Below are 18,155 nucleotides of genomic sequence, written 5' to 3' on the forward strand. Positions count from 1 at the left end.
CTATGATAACAGCATGTTATCTTACTGTGGACACTCAAACACAAACGTAAAAAAAAAGGAAAGTGAAGCAGATTTAAACTCCAGGCTTCATAACACATGTTTAAAATAACCTACAAATATTGTTTACATACATCTTATCAAACATTAAGACTTGCACTAACCAGGCCCCAGCCAAGAAAACCTGTTTCCAGAAATTAAACTCCAGCTTAAATCACGTTGCAGACATCCAGTGCATGTTCACTAGTGTGCTCCATCACATGTATAATTCCTACTATTATTAATATTATAATGTTTATGCTTTAGCATTTTGAAATATCGTCATATTGCGATACTGTAATATTTTCTGGGACATTATAATACCCTTTCATATCTACCTCAATTTGCATTATGTTTAACTATGACACTACTATGATGCTCCAATCTCCAAAAATCATTTGCATTTTAGCTACATTGAATTACATAGTTGTAGTGCAAACATTGGACCTTCATATGTCAGTTAGTTGACTAAAAATAATGTTAAATTGATTTTTCTTGGTGAGACACATACAACTGTGCTTGGACATTTATACTCATCATGCACATCATGGCAATATTTTGTCTTGCCATGAGCACACTGGCCAATTCCACAAGAGTATGATCTTTCCACAATCATGCTTGATGGTTGGTACAATATTTTTAGTTGGTACATGCTTCAGGTTAAAAAACCAGCAGAAAAACTCCCCTGACAATAAATCTTTTACTTTTTCCATGTGGTCACGTTATTTTAGACAGTAAAACTGGATGACTGGCAGCATAGCAGTCCTGTGTGGGGGTTCAGGGGGTTAATTAAGCCTTTAATACTACTGAATAAATAAATTGAATGGGTGAGTGATACTAAATAAAGACCTTCCTTAAAAAGATTAAGCAGAAATCATTAACCATTTTTAAATGTTTTCTTCTAAGAAAGGATGTTGTGAGTGCTTTATATTCTAGAAAAGGCATGGTTTCCAAAAATATTAAAAACTAAATATTGCAGTGACTTTTGATTATTGTTCATGACGAGTATAATCATATGTCTGATCACAACTATATCTGCTGGATTTTTTCTTTTTTTTTTTTTTCTTTTTTTACAAAAGTGAAAAATCAGTACAACACCATGAGCCACATCATTAGTTGAAAGAAAGTGGTATTTATTATTAAAGTATGTGGTAAATAAAATACATTTTAGTGATACAAAAATGTTAAGAGTGTAGAAAACCAGCTACACCCTCAGATTTTTTCTGAGCTCCAACAGGAGTCAGTTTTTAGCAATAAAACATTCAGTGTTTAAATGCTGGTCAGAGAACAACCATTTGTGCAGAGCAGATGTGGGTGAATTTAACTGTGAAGACTAGGTGGTGTTTCTAATGCAGTACTAAGTATGCAACATTTGACTAGCTTCAGAATCTTTTTTTGGCTAGGTTTAAAGTCCCTCAAGAAATATGGAAATTAAAAATGTCACTCTTAATCACACACTTCTCTGTAGACCTCTCTCCATCCTGTCTCTGGAAGCAGTGCCTGGCTGGTTTCTCTGTGCGGTCAGTGTGAGTGTTCCGGTCACTTTCTTCTGGCTTTGCTGCGCCGCTGTTGCTGCTGCTGTTGCTGCTCGCGGCGGCGGTTCAGGATCTTGGTGCTGACCCTGAGTTTACGCATTCGTAAAGCCCGGATGCGGAGCTGCTCGTCCCGGGGAAGCTTCCCACCTTTGGCCTGGATCTGCTTGATTCGTTCGAGGGGTGTCTTGGTAAGGGTGAAGTCGCAGATGGTGGGCTGAGGATCTGAGCCCACAGTGCAGCGGCGGATAAAGGGCATGTAGCCCTCCGCCCACACGATCACTTTATATTCACCTGGGTTCAGTAGGCGCCAGTAATCACCATCAACAGCTAAATGGGACAAAGAAACATACAGGGATTAATAGAAATGTTTCTAGATGTTTGTTATAGTTGTGAGAATCTGTGTACTGATTAGGTCTAAATCACCATTGTTACTCATTGTGTTTGATAGCTGGAAACAGCTTACAACCCGGAAGGACTTCAAGATTGATGTAAATTTTCCTTAAACAGGTAAGCACTGAGCTTCAGATAGCTTTCTTTTACTAGATCATTTTCACAACCATTAGTATGGATGGGCATTGTGAGTCAACATTTAACATGCCAGCGCTTACATTCACTGGTCTGCATGCAGCTGGGTTAAACCATTTTATTGTTGTTGCTTCTCTAGGGGATTTTCACTGCCAAAAGTCATGGGACAGTAGTAAGTAAACTAATCACAAAGTGTTACCTCAGCAGCACCTGTACAAGTGGTTAACTATAATCTTGTGAGTGATGCTAAATACTGGTCAGCGAGGTTATGGCAAGGTGATGTGAATAATGGCTTTTTTTTTTTTTTTTCTTAATAAACTCAGTGCATACAATGTAGATCTGCACAATATTGGAAACATTTTACATTACCTTGTTTTTTTTTCTTTCGACAATTATATATTGTGATATCAAACAATGCAGGACCTGTGATGTCACCAGCCCTGCTTTACTCGTATGCACCAGAGAGTCAGCGCTATAAGAGTCAGCCAAGCACTCAAAACCCGAGGAAAACACCAAGGCAACAATAATTGTCCCTTTAAAAGGGCAACCTTTTACAAGGTAAATAAGGGCGTTTTCCTGTGATTTACAAGCGTGATTTTGGCTATAACTAAACATATCTGCGCAAAACTGTGCCGAACTGAGGTGCACAGCTTTTCGGTAGGCTTAGAACGCTGTGTATCTACTTGAATCAAAATGTTGCAACATGACGTGTTTGACTTAATTGCCTTAAGTGACATCGCACGTCCTGTGATGTGATTATTGTGCATCATGATGACGAGGCTTAAACAATATATCGTGCAGCCCTAATACAATGCAAGAACTGCATTGTTCTAACATACAGTTACATACCTGATCTGATGTCATGGTCCAAGCCCACTATTTTAACAACAGCATTAGCGATGCCTTCTTTGGTGTCTTTATCCCTGATCACACCTTTAATACCCCTGTGCACCTGTGAGATTCAGAAGGGTTAGTAGTGGATCAGTGCATAAGGCTATACAACACACAGCAGGCAGAAACGTTGAGTTACAGAACCGAATCGCACTGACCTGTTCCATGTAGAGCAGAAGAGACTCCTTGTTACTCTCCCACTCAACAGGAAGCTCACTGGCATGAGGGAACTTATCACATGATAACTCTACAGTCACCTCGAAACAGTTTGTGTGTAAGTAGCTGAAGTCATTCATACCTATGGGAACAAGAGATGTTTCATTAAAGCAACAACATGTAGCATTTTAACCTTTAAATAATATGATGCTAACTGCACGATGTAACTTTGGTAAAGGGGGCAGAGCATTGCTCATTATTACAATTAGGGTTGCAGCGGTAATAATGTGTGTTTAAGCAAATAATGTGTGTTTGCTTATTACCGGTAAAAGGCAAGCCAGCGGAGAAACTCACCCGCGCATGCGCAACTCTGCTCCGCTTCAGCTCCTCAGCACACAGCGGTGAGAACGGCAGAACGTGCATCAGACTAAACAAATCTCCGTCCGCCTAAAAAAAGGCTAAACTAAAATCAGCAGTGTGGGACTATTTCGGATACCCGCCGAACGCACCCGAGGATGGTTATCCGATTTATAATCAATGTGGCCGTAAAGTCACAGCTAAAGGTGGACATACGTCAAACCTGTTCTCCCATCTCCGAGAACACCACCCCGCTCTGCAGAGCAAAGTATGTGTTTAGTTTATAATTTTAATCTGAACCTAAATAAAACCTCTTTGTAGTCGTGCACAACCCAAAAGCGCTGAGTTATCCGAAATTTGGGCACGTGGGTACAGGCGTGAAGTGCGTGCTACGATGGATTCACGTGTGTTCGTGTAAAGGTCCTGGCCGGACTGGATGTCAAAGACGCCATTCATTTACATGCGTTCATTTTTAAATTCTGACGTGCCTGTTTTTCATATGTTAAAACCAGACTCTGTGTGAAAGCCTTAAAATAGAAATCTCTATTGTGAGGATCATGTCAGAAATAAATCCCCTCTTTCTGCAGCATCTGGTTATATACCAACTCGGCAGTAAAATGGACGTTTACAATAGTTGTTGATCAGACACTGACCCAGGCTCAGTTTATCAGATATAATAATTTAAACTTAAATAATTGTACTGAATATTTTAAATACAGGATCTTTACTTTTTGTAATGTGTGACACGTGTGTGTGTGTATGTGTGTGTGTATATATATATATATATTTTTATATATAAACACCCTTAATGCCCTTAAGAGTAGTGGGAAAACCTGGTTTCCTTTACCTAATGGTGTACAGCTTATTTTTTTAAGGAGACATTATCTATATTATTGTTCCAGGTTTCTACAATAAATAGTTAATTGAACAATAAACCTTTGTTGTAATTTCTTTAAGGGTCAGTTTAATAATATATGTAACAAACTGTGATACCGTGATAACCGTGATACCGCGGTATTTTCCGAGACGGTTATCATACCGTGAAAATCTCATACCGTTGCAACCCTAATTACAATAATACTCTACCACCCTAGCTAGTATGTTCTTTCATTGTCAGTGACTGTTCAGTATCTCTAAGCTTGTCCAGAAGTGCATGTAAATGTGCCCTTCTTCGGAGGTGTCTCAAATCAAGCATTTCACTTCCTCATTGTGAGTGGAGCATCGGCAAATTTCTTAAAGCTCCATCACCAAAGACCAGAGAATATAATTCAAGTAAATACTGCCATTGCATTTTATATACGCAAAGAGCTAAGAACCCAGAAGGACTACAAGGCCGATGCAGTGCTGGCTAGTTTTCTCCTAAAAAAGGTCAACACTTTGATTCAGCTAAGGCTAGCTATCCTTTACTAGATAATTTACCACAACCACTAGTAGAGAAGAAATTTATATATGTCACAGCTGTGGCAAAACACAATAGAAACCAAAGGTTTGACTCCATTGTAACTCTGTTGTGTGTGTGTGTGTGAGTGTGTGTTTTCTCACTTCCAGGGACAGTGTGCCAGTCCCCTCCATTAATGATGTTGTTGTGCTGCTGAAAGTCTTCATAATGGCAGATTCTGCGATCAGGGTTTGCCATGACCAGATTGGTGGAAGCGTAAACCGCTGCTAACCAACGAAAGAAGTCGTTATCAGGAGTAGGCGTGTCCTGGCGAGGGATCCAGTCTCGTGTGCAGTCGAACGGGTAAGTTACCACCAGCTCTCCTCCATGGAGATTAGCGCTCAGCACGAATGGAATATCCTGCATCCAGTTTATTACGGCTCGGGTCTCTGGAGCAACCTTTTACACACACAAAGAGAAAATAAAATTCATCATGTTAAGACCATTTATTTTTTTTATTCATTACATTAGTTTCCCATTTTCTGAAGGGTGGTCTGTTGCAATAATTACATTATTCCGTTCAATATCATATATCGTACTATATGAACATGATCTACAAAATATGGACATGCTCTGATTTTTTGCTGACCTCAGTATTTTACTCATGTGTTTACTTAGTGAGGAGTAGGGGTGTGCCATATCGTATCATACACAATAATATCGCAAACTTTTTTGAATATGGTGAAGGCTATTATACCCATCACATCACATCACATCACATCAGATAAGGGTACTACTTTTTCGCTGTTTTTAGCAAAAGAAAAATTCACACTGTTCTCATTTCCCATATATCTACTAGAGACAGATTTAATTTGTTAAGTATTATTTTTTATTTCAGTCCTGGATATATTGGATATATGGAGTGCATTAATAGTATCATGACATTCTGGATTATTGACTTCTGTTACAAATCTGATAAAATTCTTGTTTTTTCTAAATATCTCAGTTAGGGTTGTGCCATATCATATGCAATAATAAAATTACATTTTTATTTTGTTGCAGTAGTTTATTTTTGATTTTTTTTTTTGCTGCAATAATAATTCAGTGTTTTGTCATATCGCCAAGAGTGTTATTGCAAAAATACCATGAAATATTGTGAAACTTTAAACGAGTGTAATTGTTTATTGTTCTATTTTCATTTCTCATTGCAGAAATGGTAACAAATTGACTAATAATTTGTTAATCACAATTTTTCTGGGACAATATATCATCCAAAAATAGTTATCATGACAGATAAAGCTGCAACAGCCAGCCAAGTGAAGACAAAGAGAGAAGAAGGGGGAAGCTTAATGTGTTAATAGTGCAGTGAGGCTCTGTGTAAGTAAATCTTTGGAAATACCAAACCATGAATAATTGGCGCAGCTTAAGTCACCCTGGCTAATATTAGATCTTAGCTGATTTACTCTGTCTCTAAACACAACATGCCGCAGTAAACCACAAAATGTACTAAAACACTACTGAGAAGCTCATCATCTTTCATCAAGAGAAGGATCTGTGTGTGTGTGAGAGAGTGATTGAGATGGAGAAAGAGAGAGAGAGAGAGAGAGAAAGAGAGAGTAATTGACTCCAAACTGAGTATTATTTTCTTTGTTTGTTATTTTTTGTGGAAGGCCCCAGCACAGGGGCGTTCAGCTCAGAGGAAGTGCTCGCATTCTTTAAAGATCTGCCAGACCCTGGTTACCCTGTGTGTGTGTGCGTGTGCTGAAAGTTTCAGCAAATTTTTTTTTATTGATTTAATTCTCTGTTGTTTAGCAGATCAGTCAGATCAGATGCATTCCTCCACTACAATTCAACAAAAAAAGCACAGTATCCGCTGCGATTTTTGATTATTTTGTCATAAGATATTATGAAGGCTTTGGAAATGAATCAACTGGATGAGCGTAACAATCATGATAAACTAGGATATTTCACAATATTACTTTGTTAAATTACTTTTAACACAGCAACATGCACACTATAAGCATATTACAAGTCTCTCAGTATACAATATGGTTATATACAGCTCAGAAGAAAAATAAGAGGAAAAAATGTTGAGTGTCTTTGATTTCACCAAATTTAAAACCTTTAGAATATATTCAAGAGGAAGATGGATGATCACAAGCCATCAAACAAAGCTGAACAGCTTGAATTTTTGCACCAGGAGTGGCATAAAGTCATTCAAAAGCAGTGTGTAAGACTGTAAAAAGTTTCCTAATTTTTTGCAGAGCTGTATATCACCTTTTGCATGAGATTCAAATTCCTCTGTAAATTATTTAACGTATTTAGGATGAGTAGTAAGTGTGAGGCTCACTGTTTGCAGAACTATCATTTAGGATAAAACAGTGTGGTGTAGAATTTTGATAAACAGTAAACTAATGACTATTAGGAAAGGTCAAGATCATACAGCTATAAAGTGCATACATTTAATTGTTAAACTGTTGATACTTTACTCAGAAATTATGCAGAACTTGTTTTACATACGGTTGCATCAGTGGTGGTGTAGTACTCTGGCATGGGAATGTAGTGGTTGCTGACTTTCTTCTTGTCTGTTGCCAGGTCCTGAGCATCCCACATGATGTTGTTAAGGTCAGGGAAGTTATGGTTCATGTCGATGTTCTCAAAGCTGTAGCGACCCAAAGCCCAGCCAGCAAGCTCGGAACCCTGACACACACACAGACACACACATCCACATACACCATCAAAATGTAATAATGCAAGCAAAGGGTTAGGTAACAAGACTGTATATCTACAGCTCTAGAGAAAAATAAGAAACCACTTAAAAATGGTGAGTTTCTTTGATTTTACCAAACTTAAAACCTCTGGAATATAATCAAGAGGAAGATGGTTGAACACAGCCATCAAAAAACAAGCTGAACTACTTGGATTTTTGAACCAGGAGTGGCATAAAGTTATCCAAAAGCAGTGTGTAAGACATGCCAAGAACATGCCAAGATGCATGAAAACTATGATTAAAAACCAGGGTTATTCCACCAAATATTGATTTCTGAATACTTAAAACTTTATGAATATGAACTTGAATATCAATGTTTTGAATTCCTTATGAATCCTATTTTTTTTTTAGAAAGGAAGCCTGGCCCTTGGGTGTTTTGGTCCAATCCAGATTGGACACCTCTTTCCTAGTCTGTGTGTCCACTGCTCAGACCTGTTAATGATGGAGGTCAAATTCCTATGTGTGCAACACAAACAATGCTTGAGTTTTTTTCTTCTTCTTACCTTCTCATATGCTGTCTCATAGCCATCAGGGTTCATAGATGGTAAGAGGTGGATGCGTGTGTTTTTCACCAGCCGAACTATTCGCTGGTTGCCTCGTCTGTACTCGTGGCAGACGTATTGCATAAGATTCAGCAGCAGCTCCCGACCCAAAACCTCATTTCCATGCATCCCGGCGACGTAACGGAACTCTGGCTCACCTATCCACAATAAACAGCTGCTGGATCAACAGTTTCAGATTAGATCTAAATTCTTTGTACTCTCTTTGTACTACATTTTTCCTACCTGGAAAGGCCTGATTTGCCTTTCAGCAAAAAATCAGTAAAAGCAGAAAAAGATTTCTGAGCATTTAAATTCACTGTGTCGTTCTTCGCTCCTGGACCCATATGTACAAGTCAACTTCAGTTGTATTAATAATAAAAAACACATGGTGACAAAAGTGTGTCACACAGGGGTGATTGAAATCTTTCTAGCATAAACATTATCGGCACGGCGCCTGGATACCAGGAGAAGCATGTGTGGTCTGTTAGAGGATTTTGAAACAGCTGCATATTTGCCACGGGGCCCCATTTTAGCACAGCAGAGATAAACATCAATTCAGATCAAAATTCACAGCTCAGCAAATAATATAAACTAGCACTGTCTAGTGATAAAACCTAATAAAAATAATTCAGGATTTTTTGCTAAGAAAGTATTTAAAACTGTACACCTCTATTAAATTTTACTTGAGGAGCAAATTAACAACTGGCATTGATTTAAAAGCTCTGTGTAATGAACATCAGTCAGTAACAGATGCTGTGAATACTGATCTCTTATCTAATCTCTTAGAGCTCTAGCTCTATATATATATTTTTTTTTAGATTCATAGCTGAAATATGTTGCTCTGTAATAATATAATATACTGATTAAATGCTTAAAAATGAGATGCAAATAACAGAATTTAAATATTTGACCATGTTTTGATTTAATATTTACTTAGTAAAGTCCAAAATTAAATAAAATAGTCCAAATAAAATTAAAAAATGGCTAAAATAGTCCAACTAAAATGATTCTTTTAACTAATATGCCTTTTATTAATAAACATAAAAGGGAGGGTGGCTTATGGCTAACTGGCAATGCTAACCTATCATTTTATAGTGACTGAAACTGTAGCATTGGGTCAAAGTGCACCAAGAGAGGTGATTATTCAGCATAATTTTTTTTTTGTACACATTATTTTTTGTGATTCATTAATTTAAGATAACTTGTTGTTTTGACAGCCACTATATAAACAGAATTTTGAATACTGAATACTAAATAGTTAAACAATTTTATATTAAACATAGCACATTAAACACAAACATGTCTTCTGTAGAGTAAAGCAGTTCTTAAACAATAGTCTTTGGTTGCCAAACATAACAACATAGCCTAATAAAATTTTCTTAAATTTTATTGTAAAACACAGCAATACTCATCAGCTCTTTTTGAGATTATTTAAACATAGTAGGAAATAACATTGAATAAGAATGTGTTCAAATGTTTGACTGGTACTGTATGTTCTTCCTATAGTTCTCTATTACTCTTATTAAATATTGTTACACTCATAAACTTACCCAGTTCATGTTTTCCAGGGTTATCGGAAATCTCCATGACATACAGTTTAAGTCCAGTGTAGCTTTTTCCAATAGTGTAGATACGGGTGATATTAGGGCACTTGTCGTTTACTTCCTTCAGCAACTACACAGTAAACAATAGGTCATTGTTTGAGAATATATAGTTTTGATACTTACCGCATTTATCGCACTATAAGGCGCAATACAATAAACATCTATTTTCTGGTCTATTTTCATACACAAGGCACATCAGATTATAAGGCGCATTTTATGGTGTTGCAATGTTTTCCCTTTAATTCAGCAGGTCTTGCCACCTAGTGGCAAGTTAAGTTAAGCAAACAAAACAAAAAATTCAGACAGGTCAAACGCGCACTGGCTGTAAATCTACACATTTATTTCCTGAAAACTGTTTACTTGGGTAATTTAAGCACTTCTTTTTATTTACGGTTAGCTTAAATTTCCACTAAAGCTGGAGCATTTGCATTAGCGGCTAACTGCTAGCGGTAATGCTAATGCTGCTCTAACTGTGCTAGTCGGGGTTAGCAGCAGGCTACAGTCCGATAATACTCACCTCTGGACGACCAATAAGATAATGCATATCGTGGTTAGTGGCTAATGCTAATACTGCTGGAGAAATTAAACTGAAACTTCTGTATAACGCTGTACTTCAGCAGAGTGACTTTACTGCTCCTTAAACCTGACTGGTAAAACGCATACATAAAGCGCACCGGTTTATAAAATGCACTGATGATTTTTGGAAAAATTTAAGGATTTTAAGTTCGCCTTGTATTGCAGGGGGAAAAAAAACAGTAACGTTAATTGCCCAAATAATAAAAATGTACATAAATCAGAATGTCTTAAAATGGGTTAAAATGCTCCTACCTTTCTCATCGCATTGTAATTATGGTGTCTGAAATCTAATTTGTCTGTAGAAGTCCTTTCAGGCTCCATGGGGTACAGGTTGTAGGGATCTATGTGCACAACAGAGGAAGTGTTAGCATGTATAAATCTTCATATTAATATTGATAATATTGGTTCCTTATGTTGATGTTGTAGAGGTATAATACGGTACCTGGCATGGGGCAGCCCAGGATTTCAGCCCTAAGGCAGATTGTTCCATTGATGAACCAGCTCTGTGGGTTGATTCGGATAAACTGGGCCACTGTGGGCTCCGGGAACAGAGCCAGTACAGGGGTCTCTATGTCCTGATTCCCCACAAATACCTATACAGAGACAGTCAGACTTCATGTACCACACATTCAAGCTCATATTTAATTTTTGATGTGCTTAATATTATTTGACTTTGTAATACAAAGAATCAAAAATACAAATACAATTCCAAAAAAGCTTGGACGCTGTGTAAAATGTAAATACAAACAGAATACTCAATGATTTGCAAATCTCATAGATCCGACTTGATATTCACAACAGAATATAAAACACTAAAAAAATTGAAGGTGAAACATTTTACCATTTCATAAAAAACAATACAGCTTAACTCAATTAGAACTTGATGCAGAAGCACATCTAATAAAAAAGATGGAACATGACCAAGTCTAACACTGTGGAGAACCTTGTCTTCTTATTCTGTAAAGCCATGCTGTTATAATGGGAGCTGCATGTGGTTTAGCTTTGTCTTACTGACATATACAAGGTCTCCCTGAAAGAGACATAGTCTGGATGTGAGCATAAGCTGTTATAAAACCTTGATATCATTTTTAATATTGACTGTGCCTTTCCAGATGTTTAAGCTGGTAAAATGTCTTACTTACCGCTTCTTGTGATCCATTCATGGCGGGGCTCCAAGTCTGCGTGTCGTTACTGAACTGCACCTTATATTTAGTAACCCAGTTCCAGCTACACATACAGACAAAAACAACATGTAGAGCAAACAAATAACTAAATACAGGTACTTTATTTTACTGACGTTCTTCATTGAGTGTCAACTACAGTGGTAAAAGTGTGAATCTGAAAAGGTGAGCATCTGTCATTTTTCATTGAAATATTGAGTTCTGAATGAAACACCAATGCTGACCTCCAGATGGAGTTCCTGCCCTGTAGAATGACCCCAGTGAAAAGTGTAGGCCTGAGAGCATCCAGCTGCAGCCATTGCTGTTGATCCTTCACCCCAGCACACCAGGCTCCATCATACTCATCTCCATCCTCTATACCTGACTAATCACACACAAAGATCTATCATCTCTATCTTCCGGACTTTACTGAGCACACATATAGACCTCTAAAGTGATGAGTTTCTTTGATTTTACCTAATTGAAAACATCTGGAATATAATCAAGAGGAAGATGGATGATCACAGTCTTCAAAACAAGCTGAACTGCTTGAATTTGTGCATCAGGAGTGGCATAAAGTTATCTAAAAGCAGTGTGTAAGACTGATGGAGGAGAACGTGCCAATATGCATGAAAACTGAGATTTAAAAAAAAAAACAGAATTATTTTACCAAATATCGATTTCTGAACTTGTTTTCTTTGCATTATTTGAGGTATAAAGCTCTGCATCGTTTTTGTTATTCCAGCCATTTCTAATTTTTTGCAAATAAATGCTTTAAATTACAGTATTTGTATTTGGGATTTGGGAGAAATGTTGTCTGTAATTAATAGAATAAAACAACAATGTTAATTTTACTCAAACATATACCTTTAAATGGTAAAATCAGAGAAACTGATTCAGAAACTGAAGTGGTCTCTTCATTTTTTCCAGAGCTGTTTGTATTCGTCTTAATAAGAGATAAAAACAATCTCAGACAGGCATCAGAATGACCACATCAGTCGTAAAGATCCATTCGTTTGCTTTAAGGCAATAAATGATATGTTGAAATATTGCAAAAAGAGAATAATGCTGATATACACCAAATTCCAGTTCTTTATTCATTGTTCCTGTTAGTTTATTCATTTTATTATTTATTTATGTACAATCATTTTAATCTGTATTTCGTTCTCACTGGTTTAGCAGTAATTACAGGCAATCAAAACACACTAACTGACTAAACATACATGCTCTATACCACTTAGTAAGATTTAAATGCAGATTTTTAGAGTGTCAAAGACTGCTGGAATAGATACAAATGTAAAAAAAATATATTGTGAGGTCATATAATATTTGCTCTCTTAAGTAATATTTAAAGGATAAGCTTGTCTAAACCACAGTGAGAAACTGGATGTCTGCGAAATACATTATTTAGCAGTTCAATACATCACCCAGATCAGTAAGTAATTATAGTGTAATTATATTACTATCATGGAAAAGGCATTGGATAAGGCCCTGAGATGCCTACATGTAACACATATGAAATGAACTGAAATGAGGCAAAATGGAAAACTATTATGTGGTCAGATAAATCAAAATAATACATTTTTAAAAAATCTTTAGCCCAGAGAAGACAGATGGGTTGTGTTGGCATATGGCTTCTTGTATGAATGATACAATGATTTCTGGAAGTTTTTCTGAGCTCATGCAGTAATTTTTCAGCCACTTGAGGACCTGAAGATCACCAGCATTCAGTACTGACCGTCAGTACATATTCCTACATGTTTTCTGAATCTTTTGTTGGTTTTATTTACTTTAGATGGTGGGATATTTAAAGTCTTTGTTATTTTATGTTAAGGAACATTTTCTGAAATTGTTCCACAATTGTAGGCACTATGAAAATCTTTGCTTCTGAAAAGCATATACACATATACACATATTACAGGGCAAACACTGTGAACGCAAACAATCAGTAACACTTTGGACATCATCAGGCTAATCTGCATTCTGTGCTTTAGGTTAAGGTCTCTCTCTCACTCACACATACACACACCTATACAAACAAAAGTTGGCTAACCTGTATGTTAAGACGTCCTCTGTGAGGGCCTAACCCACTACTCAGGGATGTGGAGGCCTGCAGCTGGTAATCAGACACCCGCAGAGACTTCATTCCCACTGGTGGACAGTCTGCGGGAGGAGGGGGAAGGGGAGAGAAGTAAAGACATGGAGCGCTCAAGGCAGAAATAAATAAAGAGTTAGTCATAAACGGGAAGAAGGGGAGTACTTCCAGGGAACTGCCAGATAACTGTGATTTTTTTTTTTATCTAACACCATATAAAGGATTTGGTATTGTTGCAGGATAATCATTATTTATGACTTTGTTTTGAATAAATTATGAATCATCCCAGCAGTTTTGAAGTAACTAGCACATCTGGCAAAATGTTCTATTCTATTCTACAGCTCTGGAAAAAAAAGAGACCACTTAAAATGATGTTTCTTTGATTTTACCAAATTGAAAACCTCTGGAATATAATCAAGAGGAAGATGGATTATCACAAGCCATCAAACCAAGCTGAACTGCTTGACTTTTTGCACCAGGAGTGGCATAAAGTTATCCAAAAGCAGTGTATAAGACTGGTGGAGGAGAACATGCATGAAATGTGCATGAAAACTGTGATTTAAAACCATGGTTTATTCCACCAAATACTGATTTCTGAACTCTTAAAAATTCATAAATATAAAGTTGTTTTCTTTTCATTATTTGAGGTCTAAAAGCTCTGCATGTTTGTTTTTTTGTTATTTCAGCCTTTTCTCATTTTCTGCAAATAAATTCTCTAAATGACAATATTTTTTCATTTGAAATTTAGGAGAAATGTTGTTTGTAGTTTACAGAATAAAACAACAATGTTAATTTTACTCAAACATATACCTTTAAATAGGAAAATCCGAGAAACTGATTTAGAAAATGGAGTGGTCTATATTTTTTTCCAGAGCTGTGTAAACATATTATACTCAGCATTTATGTTTTAAACCCGAACTTCTTAACATTTTAGGATATGTCTGCAAATGCTTGTATGCTCTTAATATATTGAACACATTTACGTGTGTTTCATCGATTACAAGAAAGCCTTTGATTGCGTTGAGCATGACAAGTTGTGGAAAGTCCTGCAAGAACTTGGGGTGCCAGATCATCTGATCAAATTGATAAAATCGCTTTACGATGACCAAGAGGCCACAGTCCGCACAGCATATGGTGATACCAATTGGTTCAAAATAGGTAAAGGTGTGAGACAAGGCTGCATTTTGTCCCCTTTCCTATTCAATCTGTATGCTGAGATCATCATGCGGAAGTTGGACCTCGAAGACTCAGAAATTGGAGTAAAAATTGGCGGATGGAACATCAATAACCTTCGTTACGCTGACGACACGACCCTTCTCTCAGAAACTGAGGATGGTCTGCGGCACTTGATAAAACGGATCAAAGACGAAAGTGCAAAGTTCGGCCTCCTCCTGAACATCAAAAAGACCAAGATTATGACAACAGCTGGGGATGGAGCTGTCAAGATAAAGGTTGACAATGAAGAGATCGAGTGCGTGCAAGAATTCACCTTCCTTGGATCCCAGATCGATCGAAGTGGGGACTGCAGCCTCGAAATAAAGCGTTGAATAACCTTGGGCAGAAACGCGATGTTGAGCATGAACAAAGTATGGAAATGCAAAGATATTAGCGTTAAGACCAAATGCAGATTGGTTTATGCCATCGTGTTCCCCATAGCCATGTATGGCTGCGAAAGTTGGACTTTAAGAAAAGCAGATAGGAGGAAAATCGACTCATTCGAGCTGTGGTGTTGGCGAAGACTGCTCCGAATACCCTGGACAGCCAGAGTGACAAACCAGGAAGTGCTGAGGTGCATCAATCCAGATATGTCGCTGGAAGGGAAGATCACAAGGCTCAGACTCATGTACTTTGGACACGTTATACGATCAAGTTCATTAGAGAAAGATCTAATGCTCGGACTGATCAGCGGCAAAAGACGATCAGGCCGCCAGAGAACACGTTGGCTTGACACCATCAAAGCTGATACTGGACTGAAGTTAAGTCAGATGACAGATGTCGTACAAGATCGGACAGCATGGAGAGAACTAGCCCATAGAATCGCCAAGAGTCGGATACGACTGAATGGATAACATCATCATCAATATATTGAAGTAATTTTAAAATAGGCCTTGTTCAAATGAACTTTTAAAAAAATATATGCAACCTGACAACAACTCATTCATCGACTTGCTAAACATTTCATTTAAACCACAACTCACTAAAGTATCCATTCAAGACAGCTCCCACAAGCTGTAAACACTTACAAGAAAGGAGTGCATCTCAACTGCCTCCAGCTGTGTGGTTTTGATCAGACTTTTGTTTCAAAGTATAAAGACCACATTTACTACTCAGCAAAATATTCTACCTTTTGGAGAACATCTGCATAAACATACAATACTTTGTATAGTGTGGAAAGCACAATAAACTTTTTAAATGCTGTGACATGTTTATTTTATCTTGTGAGTATATCTCATTCATTACCAGGAACATATTTTTGTCTCATAAACAAAACAGAAAGATTCAGAGATTTGATATAAATAATTCGAGTATCCTATTCGATGCCTACCTGCCAATTCCTAGAGATTTCAGCTAGATATATCAGGCATACTGTCAGGCCTACTCACATCAATTAATTCAAGTTATGTATCTGTCACAAAAAAGCACATTAGTGTATTTGATAGCAACCCTATCTTTTTTAACTAATTTACAATAAAGCCATCAGGACATAAGCCAAGTTCAAAAAAAGCGCTCCCTGATGACAAATCCAGCTTGATTTGTCAAGCAAGCATTGGTGGTTCACCAGTTTTTGACCAGCAGAGTGGATGCTGCAATTGATTAGCTTATTCATGTTGATCCTAGTTGGTCTTGCTTGTCAACCAACTTGTTCTTCATGCAGGTCAACCATCCTGCTTTTACTAGACATGCTGGTTACTGGCTTGATCAGGTTGGTCATACTTGTAGAACCAACTAAAACATAAAACATGCTTTTTATAGGTATATTTTTGAGTGAAATGAACATTGTTGTTTTATTCTATAAACTACGGACAACATTTATCCCAAATAAAAATACTGTAATTTAGAGGATTTATTTGCAGAAACTGTAAAATGACTGAAATAACAAAAAATATGCAGAGCTTTCAGACCTCAAATAATGCAAAGAAAACAAGTTTATAGAAATGTTCTCCTCCACCAGTCTTACACACTGCTTTTGGATAACTTAATACCACTCCTGGTGCAAAAACTGAAGCAGTTCTGCTGGGTTTGATGGCTTGTGATCACCCATCTTCCTCTTGATTATATTCCAGAGGTTTTCAATTTGGTAAAATCAAAGAAACTGTGAAAGAAAAGTGGTCTCTTATTTTTTTCCAGAGCTGTATGTTGGTAAAAGTAATTAACTGATCAACCAGCCTAAACAGCTCGAGCTGGTTCTGTTTGTTTTAGCAGGACAGTCAGCACATATAACAAACCACAGTTGCTCTACTGCATGCATGTAAGTTATCTACCTATCTATCTAAATGTGATATAAATCACAAGCTTCATTTCTCAGCTTCAGTTCTCATGCTGAACTGATCTGGTGAACTCGCCGGGTTTGCTTGGCTCTTCTTTCTGCGGATGAATCTCAGGAACCCTCCGCTGATCTTCTGCTGCCTCTTTCGCTCCGGTCTCGTTCCGCGTTTCATTATTAAAAGCTAATAATGTCCCGTTATTATTAAACACAGTGTCAGTCCCGTTACTCTGGAGCGTGGCGTTCTCTGCAGATGTGGACTCGTGCACAAAGCACCACAGCACGAGCAGCAGCAGGCTGAGCAGGCTCTGTCCGATCATAGTGACTGACTGACTCTGCTGCAGTGAGCCCACTTTACTCTGGGGTCAAAAAACTCTTTAAACGCCCCAGTAACCCAATACCAATACTGCACTTACCGTAAAGCCTGTAGTAGCCCTGTTATCCTCTGCCTGACTAAAACAGGGCTATGTTTAATATACAGACGTACATTATATACATATGTAAAATTAAACGCAGCTCGAGGCTTTTACTTTCAGTAACAGTTTTGGGCCATTCCACCAAATGGGTACCATTTTAAGGAGTGAATTTTGTGCCAAAGGTTTTACACAAAGAATAAATAAATAAATAAATCTGCAATGAAAATCTTAAGAATCAAACATAAAAAGTGTTTGTGGCAAATTTAAAAGAGAAACTAATATAGCAAATATATATTTTTTTGAATATACTCGGTTACTTTATTATTCTTTGCAGTTACTTGAAAATTATTTCAGTTGGGACTTTGCCAGTCGTTGCTTTCATTTTGTGTTTTTGTGGATTTTCTGTGGATTTTGCTGCTAAAGACTTTTTGCTCCTCCGTTGGTCATCTGATTTTAGATTGACCCTTACCCTCGTCTGAGGCCACGCCCACCCCGCCAGCTTCCAGGGTTCTTCCAAACCTGGATGAGCGAACGGCTCCAGTTCACAGCAGCAGACACTTTAGCTAACCCTAGCTAACTCACTGACTAAGCTAACTAGCATACTTTAAGCATGATTATTTAGTACCTCGC

The 18,155-nt window shown here is 37.4% G+C and overlaps 1 protein-coding gene across 2 annotated transcripts; it reads right to left on the reverse strand.

The window, feature by feature from the left end:
* Positions 1 to 1,148: 1,148 nt before the first annotated feature.
* cpxm1a (carboxypeptidase X (M14 family), member 1a) lies at positions 1,149 to 17,470 on the reverse strand. Of its 2 annotated transcripts, none has more exons than XM_022684903.2 (13): positions 17,189 to 17,470; positions 13,584 to 13,693; positions 11,776 to 11,915; positions 11,513 to 11,597; positions 10,813 to 10,963; positions 10,623 to 10,711; positions 9,741 to 9,864; positions 8,152 to 8,348; positions 7,399 to 7,578; positions 5,043 to 5,337; positions 3,146 to 3,285; positions 2,946 to 3,048; positions 1,149 to 1,898 (listed from the first exon to the last, which is right to left on the reverse strand). In XM_022684903.2, exons 1-13 carry the CDS (start codon positions 17,427 to 17,429, stop codon positions 1,576 to 1,578), a joined length of 2,178 nt encoding a protein of 725 aa, XP_022540624.2. In that variant the 5' UTR covers positions 17,430 to 17,470; the 3' UTR covers positions 1,149 to 1,575. The 2 variants fall into 2 exon arrangements, with proteins under 2 accessions (XP_022540624.2, XP_022540625.2); XM_022684904.2 differs by lacking the exon at positions 17,189 to 17,470 and adding an exon at positions 17,108 to 17,127.
* Positions 17,471 to 18,155: the final 685 nt, after the last annotated feature.

This window comes from Astyanax mexicanus, chromosome 7, assembly GCF_023375975.1.
Source record: "Astyanax mexicanus isolate ESR-SI-001 chromosome 7, AstMex3_surface, whole genome shotgun sequence".
Classification (NCBI taxonomy): Eukaryota; Metazoa; Chordata; class Actinopteri; order Characiformes; family Acestrorhamphidae; genus Astyanax; species Astyanax mexicanus.

Coding starts and splice junctions, on each gene's coding strand:
- cpxm1a (XM_022684903.2), bottom strand. CDS start 17,429: ATGATCGGACAGAGCCTGCTCAGCCTGCTGCTGCTCGTGCTGTGGTGC. Junction 13,694..17,188: donor AGAAGAGCCAAGCAAACCCG/GCGAGTTCACCA, acceptor CTCCTCCCGCAG/ACTGTCCACCAGTGGGAATG. Junction 10,964..11,512: donor TGAATGGATCACAAGAAGCG/GTAAGTAAGACA, acceptor GTCTCTGTATAG/GTATTTGTGGGGAATCAGGA.